At 43.3% G+C, this 19,140-nt stretch overlaps 1 protein-coding gene across 8 annotated transcripts in view; it reads left to right on the top strand.

Annotated features, from left to right (window-relative positions):
* The window catches only part of NRP1 (neuropilin 1), a 138,605-nt gene that overhangs the window by 58,153 nt on the left and 61,312 nt on the right, over positions 1 to 19,140 (top strand). For 4 of the 8 annotated variants that reach the window (XM_057541938.1, XM_057541941.1, XM_057541937.1 and 1 more), the window contains 4 exons: positions 2,414 to 2,494; positions 3,534 to 3,761; positions 10,312 to 10,467; positions 12,268 to 12,434. In XM_057541938.1, the coding sequence (XP_057397921.1) occupies positions 2,414 to 2,494; positions 3,534 to 3,761; positions 10,312 to 10,467; positions 12,268 to 12,434 (632 nt within the window). The remainder of the gene's footprint in view (positions 1 to 2,413; positions 2,495 to 3,533; positions 3,762 to 10,311; positions 10,468 to 12,267; positions 12,435 to 19,140) is intronic. The other 4 variants (XM_007189848.2, XM_007189849.2, XM_007189847.2 and 1 more) reach the window with 1 other exon arrangement.

The following is a 19,140-nucleotide window of genomic DNA, read 5'->3' as shown; positions in this document are numbered from 1 at the left end:
AGATTGCACAGCCCTCCCTCTCTTCTGGTTTAAGCCTTTTAACCTCCATGGAAACCAGGCTCTAAGCTTATTCTTCTTAATGTACTTTTTATTTTCCTACACTTGTACCCAGCTTGTCCCTTGTAGGTACACACACAAATATACACATATACAAACTGTATGTATATATATATACACACACACACAACTATGTTTCACTAACCAAATGTTTTTCCTGAGTATTTCCAAATTTCTTCATGTGTGCATGTATCATTTCCGAACTAAATTGGTACCACCTAAAAAATGCAAAGAAAACATCTGTCTTTCTCACTCATTGCACATATTGTAGTCCTTATAGATACTCCATAAAATCATGAACTAGGAGAATACATTCACGAACACATAGACAGGTTCACGAGCATTCTTTCCTCTAAAGCCATTGTTATAGAATCTCCATTCTTTTGAAAACATAGCACTTCTTCCAGGCTGCAGCAATTTCAGGTTTCCTCAAAACACATAAATTCGACTAATCATAGTTGAACCAATACATTAATTTTTCACTTGTTGACCTTGAGGTTTTCTGACAGTAGATTACAGGGCCATTTCTGCATCCCTAGGGCTGCATTTCTAGAGGACCACCTTTGCCTGACAGTGGTGGCCAGTCCTCACCTCTTCCCCATGCCTCCTGGAGCCCCCTGGACACCCTAGTTCTCTCCTCGGGTACCACATTCCCCTTCTGCAGGTCTCTTCCCAGATGCTAAAACCTTGGGCTACCAGCCCTAAAATGATTTCCATTCACTGAAAGAAATTTCTCTAGGAAACCCCAGCCTGCACACCTCCCACTCTGCCCCTGTCCTTCCCTGGGTCTGGGCCATCCAGGCCCAGATGCTGGAAGAAGCCGTATCCATTGCCCGTGGGTCTCAGTGAGGGAGGGGGCAGCATTTATTGAGAGTGGGATTGGTCACTTCATACATTATTTGACTAAAAGTCTGTACATTTAATAATAATTCCAAAGGGAATATTTTAGCTTTTATCATTATCCATCCTTACGGTCCTTAACAGCGAAATGTGGATGCCTATGGCTACACAGGACGCTCTCAGTCTTACAAATAGCGGGGAAAGCATGGTGTCGCTGGCTGCCAGTGCTGTGTGTGCACCCCTCACCCCAGTAGCTCACTCACTCCTGCGCACACCAGCTGCTCGCCCTTAGTCCCGTTTACGGCTTGTGTATTCACCATGGGATCCCTCAACCCACCCCCGCCCTCATCGTTTTTGGGGAAGTGCTCACTCAGCTGTGGCAAACTTATACAACAGGGATTAAGGAACCGAGTAAAACAAATTTTGATGTAGAATGGAGGAAGTAGGAAATTACAGAAGCTTTGAGTTTGAAAGGAATTTTTTCCAAATCCTAAAGCCCACCTCCCATTTGTGATGTACAGCATCTGAGGACCAGGAAGGTTCAGAGACCACGGAGGCTACACAGCAGGTCAGTGATAAAGACAGGACGAGAGCTCAGAGCTCCTGGTGCCCCATCCAGCTCTCTTCCACTTCCCAAAGGAAGGTCCCCAGCCTTTGTCAAAATACGTTAGAAAGCCTGGGCTAGCTTCTAAAGGGATCTGACACGACAAGGATATACAGTGAAAGCATGGGGATTTATTTGATTTTGAAATTATGCCCTTAATTCCTGTCATTGTTTTTCTCTCATTAAATCTTAACCTAACCTGGGTAATTTTATTTTTTTAAGAAGGAGAAAATATTGGAACCTGCATTAAACTCTCCTGTTTGCTTTGCCAGCCGAATCCCCAGGGAGGAGGTTGGAGGTCTCCAGAGTCACTGTTCCTACATCTTGGAAATCAAATTCTAAAGGGCTCCCAATTACCTACATATAAATGACTTTGTCAATTAATGACAAATTGGCATAGTCATCTCAGAAGCCACCAAATAGCTTAGAAGCATATTATAAATTAGACGCACATTTCACAATCTCTTTACCTGAAATTGACATGGCAAAATGCCACATGGTAATAACTTTTTAACCAGAATCAAATAGATAAGCATTCGAGGCCATCGTGCTAAAGGGTGAGCCCCATCGTAGAAGGCTTGGGAAGGTATTCAAGGCAGAACTCTACCAACCAGGTTTATTGTGCCGTCTACGAAGTAGTCTTCTTCTTTGTCTTCAGGGCCATGGCTATCTAATACGTGCGTGGGGAGAAAGCGATTTGATTTGTTTTTTCAACAGGCTGCCAGATGCGCTGAGGAGGAGATTCAGCTTACTAGCCCTCGCCACTAAAAATAGAGATCTGCTAGTTAAATTTAATGTGTATTAATGCCTAATATATTGCCTTTAGTACTTGGCACTTTGGAAGAATATTTAGTTAAGAAAAAGCTCAACAAGCCTCCTTATTTAGAGTTGAATCCTTACACTTCCTCGCAGGGTCCCCATCAGTGAGGCAACGGTCCGGGAAAAGAATTGTTGAACTGAACATCCCCAGATTGGATCCTGAGATTCAAAAGGGTCAGGCCATCTCTGTTTCCCAGGGAGCCCTAAGAGCTCTTTGACAATCAGGGCAGCAGTGGTGGTGATAAGGGGCAGAAGCTGATAGGCTGATGTCCCTGTCCTTGGAGATGGGCAGTTTTCAATTGTGTGGTGAATAACACCCTATTCAGTGCTCATTCCATGAACTGAAATTGTGGTTATTCACGTAGTCATAAGGATGACATAATTTAAATATATGTAATTTAAGTTACAGATCACTGTAATTTGTTGTCGTGATAACACTGAACCGTCATTTAAATTACACGTTATAAATATATACATTAACACATACACGTACATATTAACATTTTAGAATGGCCTCCTGTACTGTATCTGATACTTTGGCGAAGGTTAGGATGTCAACATTGGTATCAGGTGACTTGTAGCCACAGGACCTGCATCCCAGTTTACCTTGCCCCCACTAACACCCACAGTTTACTGGCACACCTGTGTCAACACCGTTCCAAACGAGTCACTCACCCTGCGTACATGTACGAATTACCTTTCACATTTGGTTTGTCAAAGAGGCAGAGGTCACATCTGGTAGAGTTACTGAGTCACTGGTGTAGGAATCTGAAACCCAAACTCCCTCCACTGAATTCTCTCCCTCGCCTTTGTAAATGTTCTATTTCACCAGTAAAGGGCTGTCAGCCTCAAGATTTAAAGATTTAAGCTTGAAGGGGCTGTAATTATTTCTCTAGGGCTCTGTCGAGATTTCTGTAGCTTACTCTTTCAATGTTCCCACGTGATTTTGTATTTGTCTTTTTTTTTTTTCTCTGCAACAGCAGAAGTTTTTAAATTGCTCCACACAAATGGAAAACTAAGGTGAACACAATAAATCTGAACTTGACTTTCCATACCTATCACCACTGCAAAAGGGCTGAGTAAGGAGTGATTAGGACCGTGATTATAATGGTGGGCTTTTATTAGAAAGATAAACCGTTTTTGCCCAGGTTATTTCTTGGTAAGGTCGTTTAAGTGGAATTTTCACTTTGCTCCTCTTTTCTTTTACTTATAGGTCCTGAATGTTCCCAGAACTACACAACACCTAGTGGGGTGATAAAGTCCCCAGGATTCCCTGAAAAATATCCCAACAGCCTAGAATGCACCTATATTATCTTTGCACCAAAGATGTCGGAGATTATCCTGGAATTTGAAAGCTTTGACCTGGAGGCTGACTCAAATCCTCCTGGGGGGATGTTTTGCCGCTATGACCGGCTAGAAATCTGGGATGGATTCCCTGATGGTAAGAATGGCAGGAAGCACCCCCAAAAGGGAAGGATCTGGGGGAAGAGTCCTGGGATCCTTTTACAAGCATCGTGACACATGCATCACTTTAAAAAGTAGCTCAAAAGGAGGAAGCAAAACAGTAACTTTCTTTATGCAGAGCTGTGACGAAATATTTGAGCCCAAAAAGACTTGATAACTTTCTAATCTAATGCCTTCATTTTATAGATGAGGAAACGGAGGCCATAAAAGTCTATGCAAGGTCTCGTAACTATTTTGGTGACAAAATTGGGACCAATCCATGGTTTTCCTGACTTAAGTATTTTGCTCATTTCAATGACTTGCCTATAGGTCATTAATTCATAAACTCATCAGAGGGTGAGCTCTTAAGACATCAGTTAAATCAAACCATTCATTTTGTAAATGCAGAGACTAAGGGCCAGAGAGGTTAAGTATCTGCTAAAATTGTAACAGTGAAATACACATCTATTATGCTACCAAAACATTTAGAAATTTAGGAAAGGAAGGAGGAGAACATTTGGACATTCCTCATTTAGATGGATTCCTTGTCTGCTCTCTAGGGAATTTTTATCTTTGGGGATTCAAATCGCCTCAGTACATCTTTGGTACACCTTGTTCCTATCATCTGAATGTATCGTCCATTCAAAAAATATATTTATTGAGCACCTGCCATGGGCCAGGCACTGTTCTAGCCTCTTGGCAAACAAAGCAAAGCTGGCTGCCCTGTTTAGATTCTACCAGGGGGAATGAGGTAATAAACAGGGCACATTACAGACAAATGAAGTATGTGTATGGAATGTTAGAAGACGAGACGTGCTATAAACAAACAAAAAGAAAAAGAAAAGAAGAAAAAGTAGAGTAAAGGCATGAGAAGAACTAAGGTTAGGGGAGAGGGATGGGGGGAATTTTTAAATAGGGCAGTCAGGTCAGACCTTATTAAGAAAGTGAGAAAGATTTGAAGGAGGCGGGGGAGGTAGCCATGTGGCCAGCTAAGTGAAAGTTCTCCATTTCGACCCTTGTGAGCTAGAAGGTGAATGGCAAAAATACACACCCAAGTTCTGAACAGAGGGAGATAATATCAAATAATCTGTTGCAGCTGCATTGCTTGTCTTGTGTTTAGTCTGGTTTAATAGTAAGATTTCTCTGGAGAACACACACTGCACAGATCAGAAAGGGCGGCTTGGAAGTTCTTACGAATCATGCAATTAGAGCTTTGGAGCCATCTATGAAATAGTCAGATATTATTATCAAGATGGAGGAAAGAATATTTAAGTAAACTGTAAACGAAGAGCTAGTATAATGTGAAAGACATTGCCTTTGTCTTTGAAATGAGATGAAAATGATCAGTGTAATTCAGTTTAGGTATGTTCCTCAATAGTAGAAAACACTGGAGAAAATCTGGGTTTAGAGAAAGCTTATGTTGTCATTGGAGCGCATGGCTGAGTTATCATTACTTTAGCCTCTTCTTTGCTTTTTTACCATATAAATAGGGTTATGATGATCTTATCGGAACTCCTTCATTAAGTAATGAGATTTGCCCAAACAGAGCACTGATTGATTTCCAAGTATTCAATCGGATAATTAGGAAAACAGTATTATAATAGTATTGTAATAATAGTTGGAACATTTAATAATGGGTTTATTTGTTCACAATCCAAATTTGCAGCCTTCCTTTCTAGAACTTATATTTAAATTGACATCTGAAAAGAAGGTCCAATCAACCAACTTATGTAGAAAGGAGCACATTGTTATTAGTGTCAAGGGTTTTCCAAAGTAGTGATTTTCTGGCTCTAGAAAATCACTGAGTTGAAGCGAAGAACAATTAACAATACAGGTTGTCAGCCTTGCAGTTCACCCATGTTTTAAACTATGCTGTGTTTGACTTATTCCCAGAGAAAACTGGCTTTGGAATATGAAAAATGTGATCGTGTATTTGTTAGTATTTAGCTGGTCTTGTCCAGCGTACACCAGCATCACAGCTCACGCTTTTTTTTTTTTTTAATTAATTAATTAATTTATTTATTTTTATTTTTGGCTGTGTTGGGTCTTCGTTTCTGTGGGAGGGCTTTCTCTAGTTGCGGCAAGTGGGGGCCACTCTTCATCGCGGTGCGCGGACCTCTCACTGTCACGGCCTCTCTTGTTGCGGAGCACAGGCTCCAGACACGCAGGCTCAGTAGTTGTGACTCACGGGCCCAGTTGCTCTGCGGCATGTGGGATCCTCCCAGACCAGGGCTCGAACCCATGTCCCCTGCATTGGCAGGCAGACTCTCAACCACTGCGCTACCAGGGAAGCCCCAGCTCACGCTTTTTTAGGCAGAATGAAAGACTGTGTCCTCCTGGGTTTTTTATCAGTGGCACTAGGAACGTTTTTGTCATGTAGTTCAACACGTAGAGTTCCTTGCCAGCAAAATCGCTTTTAGTCTTTGATATCCTTTCCAAAAACAACAACCAGAAGGTGCTGAAGGCTTGTAACCATCAAGTGATTTTATGTTGTATTTTATCATAAGCATTGAATTAGACGACTGAGTAATTGAAAGTGACCCATTGATTCAGATTGACTTTGAAGAGAAGCAGTTTACTGCAAAACTTGAGATCCAAGGCGTGCACGTGGCAAACCCCACTCCTCCAGCTAGCACTCTCTTTGAAGCTCCATGGATTCCCAAGTAGCGGCTCTGGAGTCATTGGTGGAAGTTTACATATGGTTTGAGAGCCATCAGCTAAGCATGCCTGCAAATGCTTGTGCTGAATTATGGAACCAAACGTGAATGCCTAGCTCACACCACCTGGGCGCAGATGAAGCCAGCTGTCCATTCAGGCTGGGGAAAGAGTTGGAACTGAGGCTGTGACCTACGCTCCCCAAATTATCAGTGATTTTAGGAATAAGCATCATGAAAGCTGGATTGAGTTCTGTTTGGTTTTTATTTACTTTCATATTAAAATTAACCTTCTAAAATATAAATATAAAATATCAATGATATAAATATAAAATATCAATGATAGAAACCTTCCAAAATATAAATGACCTAAATGTTGCAGATTCTTTTCTCTGGGGAAAAGTTGCAAAATTCAGATATTCTCCACCAAAAGGTTTATGCTAAGAAAAGTAGATGTAGCCTATCTTGTGCCTTTTCAAAATGATCCCCTTTCTTGTTTATTTATTCAAAATACCTCATTTTAAAAGTACCTCCTTATAGTAGATTGTTGCCTTTTTTTCTCATAAAAAGGTGGCAGAAAGCCAAATTGTCTGATTCTGAGGTAGGGTTATAATTAATGGAGGGATTAGTGGGAAAATACAAAGAATGGGGTTTTGCCATTTCCTGTTGCAGGTGTATCTTTCAAACAGCACAAATCCTGTGCTGCCTTCACACCTGAGAAGCTATGATCATCACAGGCCTGCTCTCCCCCAAGAGAGAGCTTAGTACCTGTTGCTTAAATTCTCCAGTCATTCTATTTTTGAATTATACTTCTGTTTTTGTGACAGTTTGAATTTATCTCCTAGGCCTTTGGCTCCACAATAACCGGAAGTAGGGAACCCAAGAGCTGTGGTCATGTAAATCCACAAATGAGCACATACACAAGACAGATGAGGGTCTTGCAGCCACTCTGGCTCAGATCAATATTGCATTAGCTTGCTAGGCTAAGGTCTCGCTGTTGTTCAGGAAAATTCAATACTTCTTTGTATTATAGTCGAAAAAGGCTTTCACTCTCCTATCTTGAGGGCTCCTAAAGAGACTTGCATGCCGCATGCTGTCCCGGGGCAATATTCAAAAGGACAGAAGGCAGATTTACCCGGCATGTCTTCAACATTATAAACCAGTGAGTCATGGAGACTCTCTGAATTATGAGTCTGCACTAGACAAGTTCTCTTCTGTTTGCTCTTTCAAAGAGACTCCACCTCCCGCCCTCCCCAGAGGAACTGGGTGACAGCAGAGGGGAGGGGAGGGGAGGCAGCCGGAGCTCGGGGTGGTGAGGGTGTGACTGCAGCTTTCCTTGTGTGCTTGTATTCTTGGTAAAGTCAGTGGCTGTGGCGATCTGAGAAAGACCCCCAGGAGTAAGGCTGTAAAAGTTTGCCCACAAACTCAAGAAAAAGAAAGTTATGAAACCACAATAATGGAATTTAAATGAGGGAAAAGACTGAGGGAGGATGAATAGACTCTAAGCCTCCCATTAAGATTACAGACCAGAAATGGGATTCTTTTTGAGGAAAGGAGAGACCTGAGTTTATGACTCCAGCAAGATATTTTCATGCATATGTTGTTGGCAACTTTGCGCTCTTAGGGGAAGGGGAAAGTGTTGAATTGGTGATAGGGCCACATTCAGAATGAAGAAAACTTGGTGAAGAGCTAGTACTTGTTGTGGGAGAATCTGAGGCCAGGATTAAAGCCAGAGAGAAACAAAAAGCCTTGAGAGTTTCATCTGAGATGCTGTCTTCTGCCAACTGGGAAACCTGATATCATGACCTTTCCCCTCATTCTGCAGAACCGCTGTCCACGACCACGTGGTGCCCTATGGATCATCTGTATCCGTCCTCTAAATGGGCAGATTCCTTGTGCTCTTCATAATAAAGCAGTTGACACACACAAACATTTGGGTGCTAGAGAGTGAGGGGTGACAGTAGAGCAGGAAATCAGTCACATCCATTACTTTGAGCGATGGAGAAGTTACCAGCTATTCAAACTTATCATTTTGCGCTAACTCAGATAGTAAACCACTTTAGCTTAGTTTCTTTCTTTTCTTTCCTTTTATTTATTTATTTTTTTAATTTTTATTTATTTATGTATTTTATTTATTTATGACTGTGTTGGGTCTTCGTTTCTGTACGAGGGCTTTCTCCAGTTGCGGCAAGCGGGGGCCACTCTTCATCGCGGTGCGCGGGCCTCTCATCATCGCGGCCTCTCTTGTTGCGGAGCACAGGCTCCAGTCGCGCAGGCTCAGCAATTGTGGCTCACGGGCCTAGTCGCTCCGCGGCATGTGGGATCTTCCCAGACCAGGGTTCGAACCCGTGTCCCCTGCATTGGCAGGCAGATTCTCAACCACTGCGCCACCAGGGAAACCCCTCCTTTTATTTTTTAAAGAGGGTTGGCTAAGAACTGAAAACCTGTTAGCCCAGGATCCAAGCACTCTAAAAAGCAGGGCTCTCAGATAGCCACCTGCCAGGAACTCAGCTAGCATGTGGGGCTCCAGGGAGGCCAGTTCGCGTGGGGTTCACTTTCTCGATCACACGTGAAGCATCGCCCAGCTCTCACCAGCCGCCTTCTGCATCCAAGCGGCACACACCGGCCTGGGAACCCCACCTCCCTGCTGAAGGCCCATCCCTCCAGAGAAAGGTCCACCTACTGTGCCTCCTTGAACAAAGCAATAACTCTTAGTTGAAATGCATAGAACCACGGATTTCTTGGAGGGGAAAATGGTCCACACCAGATTGTCCTTCAAAGCCCAAACCATCTGGTATGTTTTTACCATATGTGTAATAAAAAAAAAATCTAGAGAAAAGGGGATTTTTTTTTTTTTTTTGTCTTGCTGCTGATCTGGACAGGGAAATGGAAAGATTTTCCAAGCCCAGGGGGCTTCCACACTGTCTAGAAGGCAACTTACAGTTGCTAATTGCCACGGTTGGTCTAAAAGCACTTCAACAAAGGGATGGCCAGTATAAGCCAAGTAACAACTTGATCGCCAATCAGTCAGTGCCCCCAATCTTTTTCTGCCTCAGTTACTACCTGTTTCCTGGTGTGCAGTCAAATGGCTGCTTTCCGTCATCTCTTCGTCACTGGGCACAAGGGCAATGCAGTCACCTCTCTAAGGTTTGGGAGATAAAAAACTGAGACAAAAGTCAGAAAGACACATTTTCTTTTGTTTTGATTACAATTTGCTATTATGTGTAAATTATTGGTATCTATAATTTCTAAATTTTTTAATTGTTACAATTATGAATTAGTCTTCAGATACAGCCCTGATTAGGACATAATCTACTGTCCTTTGTCTAAGTCTGTGATGTTCATCATAACGAGGCTCCAGGACTGAAAGATGGAAAGAGGAAGGGAGTGGGGGTCGCCCAGGGCTGGGTCAGACCTTGGTACTGCTCTGGTGCCAGGACTGGTTTCCAGAACATTCCCCAGGATCCCCTCCTAGGGCGGGGGCATTGAGGACAGGTGACTCCAACAGCCCCCCGTGGGTGATCACAAGCTGGCTAGAGTTCCTGGGCGCTGGACCGTGTGCACCGTGCGGTCCTGGAGATGAATGCCAGGGTGCACTTGACAGCCCAAATCTCCTTTGCAATCGAAGCAAGCATTTCGATTTTGTTCCTGAAAACAGCCCTGCTCACTGGGGAATGTGGTTATGCCTGATATCGCCCTTCAGAGCACACTTGAAAATCCCCTCCGCAAACCCGATCCAATATGTTCACTGCAAAACAATTAGCTAGTGAAGACTTGCTTGGGGTAAGAAAACACTTCCAGGTTCCACTGGGACCCATGTTCACAAATGGTTCTGCTGGCATCTGCTGCAGAAGGAAAGGTATTTTCACGATCTCTGCATTTCTCCCTCTGCAGTTGGTCCCCACATTGGGCGTTACTGTGGGCAGAAAACACCAGGTCGAATCCGCTCCTCATCCGGCATTCTGTCCATGGTTTTCTACACGGACAGCGCCATAGCCAAAGAAGGCTTCTCGGCAAACTATAGTGTCTTGCAAAGCAGCGTTTCAGAAGGTCAGTATTTATGCCTTTTGCAAAGCCCTGCGGTAAATAGTCACTGTTATTCCTCACACACCTGCGGCCCTGTGAACACTACAGATGTGTTTTGTGAGTTGGAGTGCCAAGTGTTTCTTTTTCTCTTTTAAATGGTTTATATGGATATCAATAGGAAGAACCCTTTGGGGTGCTTTCTTAAAACTATGTGTGAGCAGGCTGCATGTAAGCCTCTGAAATTATGGGAGAAAAAGTGGGAAACGGCAAAACTGTGCCTTGAAACAATGAAATATGGCCAGACCACCTACCTGGTACCCTCCAGTGTGTATTGGGCTGAGAGCCAGGAAAGGACAGGCATCGATCCTGGATGAGAAGAACCAATCAGCATCAGCGGAGTTCATCGACAGGCAGGCAGGTAGGATGGATGGTGTGTGATGGTTTGATTTGGGGAGACCCTAGTGGAAGCTGTTTTTGTTTTTCTTATGTGAGTGAAAGTGGATATTCATGTAAAAGAAGCATCTTTTAACTTCTGCTATAACTTTCCATAAAAGAAAAATAAGTAATATGTTTTTTGTATCTTCTTAAAATACACGACTATGTTGATGTGGTCTCCAGCTCTTTTAAGAGCCCGAGGGAAAAAAACCTGAAAAAACAATGAATAATTTGTGTTTCATCAGTTTTAGCTGCCAGGTTGTAACGTAGCACGGGGAAAAGGCAGGGGAGTTAGGAGACCTGTTCTACAGATATGCTTGTATCTTTTCTCCCAGATCTTACTGGAAAACAAAAAGGCCGATTAAACTTCAAAATCTTATTTTTACTGAATTTATTTGGTTAATCCACTCATGTATTTTTGTGCCATTTTATATTCCAAATAACAAACCTAAGCTTAAAAGTAGAAAACCAGTGAAAGAAAACCTTTTATGCCATAAAACCTTATTAATTATGATAGAAAATTCAGAAAATGTGGAAATTTGGTTAGTTGATGTTTTTCTGGATGGTTGAGAATCTTCTTTTTAATCGCTAAAGTTTTTTTTGCACTTTGGTACTTTACATTTTCCTAAAATTGATTATTCACTTCCCAGTATCATAGTTCATACTTCATTGTTTGCTGAGTATATGAGGCCTAATGGAATCCATGTTTCCATGATTCATGGTCATCGTTGTGAATATTACTATTTATGCTGTAAAACTGTGGTGCTTTTTGGGACCCTATGATACTGCACTTTACCCTGATGGATACTGTTGTGTTTTAATAAAATAAACCGATGGTGTTAATAACCATGGCCAGTCCAGGGCAGGGGCATAACAAAGGGGAGGCCTGGGTGCCAATTGCAAGGACTCTGAAAGATGGAGAGTTAAAGTCTACTTAGCCTACCAAATATGGGCTATAAATGGACAGAGTCTTTTTCACTTTTATTAGATCTTAGAGGAAATAGTAAAATTTTATTTAAATGTAACTCTTGATGTGTATGCATATGACATATCCGCATACATTCAACTTTGAAAATTAATCCGAATTTCCATCATTTCCTAAAAACTTTCTAATAGTATTTATAGTGTTTATATCAACCTAAGCCCTGTTGGAAAAATAATCAACTGTGAGATCTTCATAGCCTTGCTTTTCAGAATTCTTGCCATGAAAATGCACGGATCGGTGCTACAATCCAATAAGTCCCTTGGTGCTACAATCTAATTGTCATCTTTTGTAAGACTGTGTGAACATCGAAAAGACCGTTATAGTTTTCCAGATCAAAAAAGGAAATATGCATCCTAGGTCCCCTTCGTTTTGATGACTTAGGGCCATTTTTTTTTCCCCTTCAGACTTCAAGTGTATGGAAGCTCTGGGCATGGAATCCGGAGAGATTCACTCTGACCAGATCACAGCTTCTTCCCAGTACAGCACCAACTGGTCTGCCGAACGCTCCCGCCTCCACTATCCTGAGAATGGGTGGACCCCTGGAGAGGATTCCTACAAAGAGTGGATCCAGGTATGTGGCTTATACTTGGCACACTCAGCGTGGCAGATGTGGGTCATCTAAAACAGTTGTTGAAAAAAAGCAACACCATGACTAATGCCTTCCAACGAGAAGGACAGGGACCACCGCCGAGTGTAATCACTTTGCAGAATTCACAGGATCAGAGAAGAGCAGGCCCAGATGACATCCCTGAAAACCCCTTATCTTCTCAAATACTTACATATGACTCTTACAGAATCTGAGCACAGGTGTCTCACTTGGGTACCAACTAAAAGATCCGAGGTTTTTTTTCCACAGCAGCCATACATTTTCTATGGATGTGCTTCCTACTTCAACAGATTTTTATTTCCTTAATGAAATATATTACCTGTAATTGGAGGTGTGCCTGAAGTCATTGTTTTGTAAGGTGTTTTGTTTGTTTGTTTGCTCAGGGTAGGAGAAGAACAGAACGGGGTTGAGGTTTACTTTCCCACACTGGTCCAAGCAGCACGTGCCCAAGAAGTGGTTTAGCTGAAGGCATTGGTCTCTGTGGATTACGTACAGGCACAGACATATGAAATGTACACGTCTCTGTCCTTAATAGTGATGTCGGTTCTGCTTTCCCCACTTGGCTCTAGTATTCCCCTCCCTGCCTTCACCCTTCCACTCCCCACAGGCTCCCCTCCTCTGCACCTCCACCCGGACTCATCTCCAGCTCGTCCCTGGCACCACTCCCAAAGCCTAAACTTGCCCAGCCTTGATGTCTGGATACTCCCACCCAAGGCCTGATGTTCATGTTCTTGACTTTTTCACCCACTGTCAAATGAAACATCATATCTGGCTGTGTGGGTTAAACGGTGGGCAAATTATCCAATGTTATTTGCTGAAGGATCCAGATTTCCTTTTCAAGAGAGTAGGCAGGGCCTGTCCTGCACTAATTGCGAGATATATAAAAATGACTAATTCCCAGGGAGAGTTTCTAAGCAAGAAAGTATACCAGGATGATTAATCCCCTACTTTCTACATCTATGGCTGTTTCAGTCTGTTGAGCACAAATACCAGATTTTGTTTTACTTTGGAAAGGTCAATATTAGTTTAACATACACTTAAAGTGAAATGGCCTATTTCAGAAGGCTGAACTCACACTAACCTCGAAATGATAACACTGAGAAATGTGTAGAGGGTGAGAAAAGAAGAGGCTTTTACCTCGGGTGGGATTGCTGAATCCAGCTCTAGATTAAGTCAGAAATGAAATGAACTTGCCTACGTCAGAATAGCTCTTGGAGACTTGTTTTTCCACATCCCCACACCAACCAGCAGTTCCGTGTGATTGACAGACGTGCCTCTGGAGAGAAGCTTACGTTTTGCAGTGCTAAGCATGTTTGCATGGTAATGTAGTTGTATTCTCGGCAGGGTGGAGAACACTCAATAATTTAGGGATGTCAGTCTTGCAAGAGTTCTGAAAATGCAACGGTAGCAATTCTTCTGGGCAAGGAATTCTGTGTCAGTAGATGCGTGGAGACAGAACGGGCTCTCACAAAGCAATTGTCATTGGGACAGGGTTTACATTGCTCTCAGGAGTTGGGCACCATTTGAGGTGGCCCCAGAAGAAAAATCTCAAATGGTCCAACTCTTTCTATCAAAGTATGGTCGGGATAAGCTAAGTAACCCAAACCCCCCAGACAAGAAGGTTTCCTTTTTGCTCATGCCACCCCCATCTCTGGCTGGCAGGGGGTCTGCCCCACATCTTCTCACACCAGGACCTAGTTGGAGGGAGCGGCCGTCATCCGAAACCTGTCACCAAGGCAGAGGGAGGAAGGGAGTGTGGCCAAGCACGCTGACTCATGAGGCTCCGTTGAGGAGCACGACACGAAGTTCATTGCCAAAGCACATCCCACGGCCGGCCACGCTTAACTTCCAAGGGGCAGCAATTCCACACGTGCTGGAGGGAGGACAGCTAGATATATTTGGTGACAGCACAAATGACACGTGTGCCATTCATGGGATAGTCGCCATGTATCGAGTATTTCCTATGTGCCCCAACTTCTGCTGAGTGCTTGCCTCATGTTTATTCAGTCCTCAGAGCGGTCCTGTGCCAGAGGTTCACTTATCCTTATTTTTAAAATGAGGACCCTGAGGTTCGGAGAGATGAGTAAATGCCCAAGGTCACGGGCTTGGAAGCAAGGTCTGCTGGACTCCAACACCTGCTTCTTTACTCTTCCATGTGCTTTATCTTTATCACTAATTCCTATATATTCAGGTGTATCTTGTGAAGCATCCGTCCCCAACCCTTTATACTTTTCCTCGTGCTGAGAAGCCTCACACCAGGATGAGCGGGGGCTTCCCGATTCTAAACCAAGAATGCGGAGCCCTGGCTCCTCAGCCCCTCCGGGAGGTGAACGTCAGAGGAGCTCAGCATCAGTTCACCTTGAGGGAAAATGATCTTCTTCTTCTGCGGGAGCTCAGCGGGCTCATTTCCACGCTAGTTGCGTGTGTACTTGGTGGGAGGTCCTAACATCCACCCATCACCTAATTACGAATAATATCATGTGTTTCCAGCTTTTCTGAAACTCCTTGGAAGGGGCGGGCTTGTTTTCATTGGATAGATGTTTTATAAATTAACCCACCAGCACAGCATAAGGGAGGCTGAGGGCAGGAGGTACATACCTCCCATCACAGGACCATTTGTACTTGACAGTCCTATTTGTACGCACATCAGAATGAGGATGGCATTTGTTTTCTTTTTCGGCTGTGTCACATTTTGCACGAAATATATCCCACAAAACATGGTGCTGTAGCAACAAGGACAAACACTTGCATGTGTTAAATTAATAAGGCAGCCCTGGAAACTGACTCTCCCTCAAGACAGGAACAGTCTTTGGTTCAATTGTTTTCTCTAGGAAATTACCGAGTGACATAAAAAAACAATGCATCGTTAACCGCCGGTGTGGATGTCCTCCTTGGTGCTTCCTGTGGGATCTGTTGTCTGGCAAAAAGCTTAAGAACCAGGGCAAGAAGCCCTTTAGTGAGGAGGAGCATGAAGGGAAGTCCCGGCTTGGACATTTCCACGTGGTCACATCCTGCTCCAAAGGTCACTTCATATCCTGAGAAGCGAAAACCTCCTACTTGTCAATTGCAGAGTTAATCACCCTGTGAGATTTGCCCGTGTTTTTCAGAGTATGCCATTCTGGTCCGTGTCCTAGAACTGCTGATCTTATTACTCATTTCATCTTTATCTTCTTTTTGTTTCTGGTTAGATAATCAAGGATTCTAAGGAAAGACTCAGTGTATCGGTGGCGCTATAAAAATTCTTAATTTTCAAGCACATTATTAGAGCCCAAGCCATTAACCTCATTGACACTGAATTTCTTTTCCTATAAAATAAAGGTAACGTAGCCTTCTCCATTCAAGCTCTGGCAGTCTACGAGACTGTGGATCTCAGAAAAAAGCAGGCTCGGATTTTTCTTTTCAGATCTGCAAACTAAGGGTGTAGAATGTGTCTGATGAGAAAACATGTTCTCCTAAATCCTGGTGTAGCCATTCACACACAAAGCAGAATTTAATTCGTTAATTATTTCAATGTTTTATTAATGATAGTGTTCACTGCACTATAAACAGATTTATCCTTCTAGCTTTAATTAAAGCTCTTGGGAGTGCTTTCCTGAAAACAACTGTGACTTTGCCCTGATTAAAATGCCAGGAGACAAGAGAAAAAAAAAAGTCAAGAGACATAATGCCTGGTTGGGATATGAACTTTGTTGATCCAAAGAAATAAAAATGGCACTAGGGACTAATCGATTACTACACCCTCCAGTGACTTTAGAAACAGAATTACTTGACAAACCAACTCAGGCTGAAACTCTGCTCATCTCCAAATTTGGTAGCATTGTCTTTTGTGGGAAAAATTAAAGATTGGTGCTAGATTATTCATGCCTTCTCTTATTCCAGAGGAGCAGGAAGCAGTTGGCTTCTAAACCACATCCTGTTTGGTTTGGTCCATCAGCCCTGTGATGGATTAATCCCACAGAAGAGAGTAATCTCCAAGAAGACCCTCTGTAGCTGTAAGAATACATCAGCAAGCCCCTTCTCTGTTCACTGCATTTTCTGGTAGAAATGTTCATTCTGAGGGATGAGGAGAAGGAAAGTTCCAGAAGAGAGGAGCTCACGCTAACCTTCTGCCTAGGCTTGTTTCAGTGTTTTCCTTTTGCTTCACATGCATTTCCCTTTGATAATATTCCACATTTCCTAACTGAAGGAACTTTGAAAGCAGACACCAGTAACCAAAGGCCTTGGTGTAAGGAGTTGGGCTGCACTGAGTCAAAACACGCCCACACACACACACACACACACACACACACACACACTTTCTCTCTCTCTCTCAGGGTTCACTTACTCACAGCCACAGCTGCAGGGTCGAAGAAAGTAGGTGCCCTCATTCAAACTGTTCAAATCCAAGCGGCCCTGGGTTGCTTTAAGGATTTTAAAATTCATTTTAAGACATGTTCTAACAACAAAACCTTGTGTTTCTATAGCATTTTCCCTTTATAAAAGCCCCTTTTCATACGCATCCCACTTTAGTCTTAGAGTGTAGGTTAAGTGGACCAGAGGTTCTTTATCTGCATCTTCCTATGAGAAGGCTGAAGCCCAGAGAGGTTAAATAGTTCATCAAGTCCTGATTTGGGGAAAAGCTGCAACTTGTGGGGACAGTCAGCCTCACAGGGTCAGATCTGAACCAGGCCCTGGTGCAGCTGGCCTTTGCAGAGCTCTTTGGCCGTTGGAATTGTGAGTTTTTCACCTCCTGCTCTGTCAAATGCAGTAAGCCGTGCAGATACTCTCATGCCAGCTAAACTGGGCAAAGCGAAAATCCTGGTGAGGTTAAGACCTCATGAGTCACAGAGGAAACTGTCCTTCCTCTCGCCAGGTTCCCAGCCCCCAGCCCCCAGCCCCAAGGTCTTCGCTGTAGTCCAGGGGGTCCTTCAAGGTTTACTACCCACAGGTGCCTCCACATCCACCCAGGGGTGTGAGTTGTTGCTACCAGCAACCTCCGAATCTCACCTGCAGCTTGCTGAGAATGGAGACAAAAGATCATGTAAAGGCATGGACCTGATTTCAAGAGCTAAGAAGGGGCTAGCTGGACATCCTTTGCGTGCCAAATGGGATGAAATAACTCATGAATTATTGGAAATGTTCCCTCTGACACACAGTATTGTTACACATTTTTATCGCATTTTAGGTGGGAGAAGTGAGTGTTTCTTACTCGATTAGAAGAATTTGTTATCTGAAACCCTTCTTTTTTTCTTCAAAGTGAGGGTTTCCCCAAATTGAAAGTAGCAGCTGAAGTAATTTATCTTAAAACTCTTAAATGTCATTTATTTTCACAAATTTCATATTTCATTTTCTTCTCAGCTCTCTTGGACACATCTTTCATTCTCTTCTGTGAACGTGTTGAGTGTGGAACAGGGATCTCCTATGAAATAGTTTGTGATTTTTCATACAGTTGCTAGTTTCTAGTAGGTTTATAATCTGTGTTCAAAATCGGTTCTATCTGCTGAATTGAACTAATCCAGAACATGTATGGAGGCAAGTTATCCTGACTGTAAACACTCTGTGCTTACAGACCAGACACTTCGAGGATCGGGGGGCATTTTCTCATTCAGATCATTAGTAAATTGCTGAAATTGCAATAAAATGCTTTATAAATGTGTGACTAGAGAACTGACGAAAATAGCTCACTGGGTTACCCAAATGTGGAATGATGCATGTAAAATATAATGTTGGCAAATTTAGGGAAAATATAGCTGTTCAACTGAATGTTTATTCTCCAGGTGTGCTCTGTGTATGTTTTGCAATTAATATTAACTTGCTATTTTAGCTGAAACATTGATCTGGAAGGGAGACAATTTGCTTTTTTAAAAAATTTTATTATTTATTTATTTTTGGCTGCGTTGGGTCTTCGTTGCTGCACGCGGGCTTTCTCTAGTTGCGGCGAGTGGGGGCTACTCTTCATTGCGGTGCACGGGCTTCTCATTGCAGTGGCTTCTCTTGTTGTGGAGCACGGGCTTTAGGTGCGCCGGCTTCAGTAGTTGTGGCACACGGGCTCAGTAGTTGTGGCACACGGGCTCTAGAGCGCAGGCTCAGTAGTTGTGGCATACGGGCTTAGTTGCTCCGTGACATGTGGGATCTTCCTGGACCAGGGCTCGAACCCGTGTCCCCTGCAATGGCAGGCAGATTCCCAACCACTGCGCCACCAGGGAAGTCCCGACAATTTGCTTTTTAAAAAAGTAGCCCTGGGCTTCCCTGGTGGCGCAGTGGTTGAGAATCTGCCTGCCAATGCAGGGGACACGGGTTCGAGCCCTGGTCTGAGAAGATCCCACATGCCGCAGAGCAACTGGGCCCGTGAGCCACAACGACTGAGCCTGAGCATCTGGAGCCTCTGCTCCGCAACAAGAGAGGCCGCGATAGTGACAGTCCCGCGCACCGTGATGAAGAGTGGCCCCCACTCGCCGCAACTGGAGAAAGCCCTCACACAGAAACGAAGACCCAACACAGCCAAAAATAAACATAATAAATAAATAATAAATAAAAATTAAAAAAAAATTTAAAAAAAAATAAAAAAGTAGCCCAGGTGAGACTTTGGTTATCTTACCCTAGTTCTGCATTGACTTATACTTCATGCACAAAATAAATGCTTTACCTCTGACCCTTCATGTATCACAGGCCTGTTATCTCTAACTAGGTT

This window comes from Balaenoptera acutorostrata, chromosome 3 (genome assembly GCF_949987535.1).
Source record: "Balaenoptera acutorostrata chromosome 3, mBalAcu1.1, whole genome shotgun sequence".
NCBI classification, from domain to species: Eukaryota; Metazoa; Chordata; class Mammalia; order Artiodactyla; family Balaenopteridae; genus Balaenoptera; species Balaenoptera acutorostrata.
Note: the sequence above shows the minus strand (reverse complement) of the source record. Positions and strands in the feature narration are given on the sequence as shown.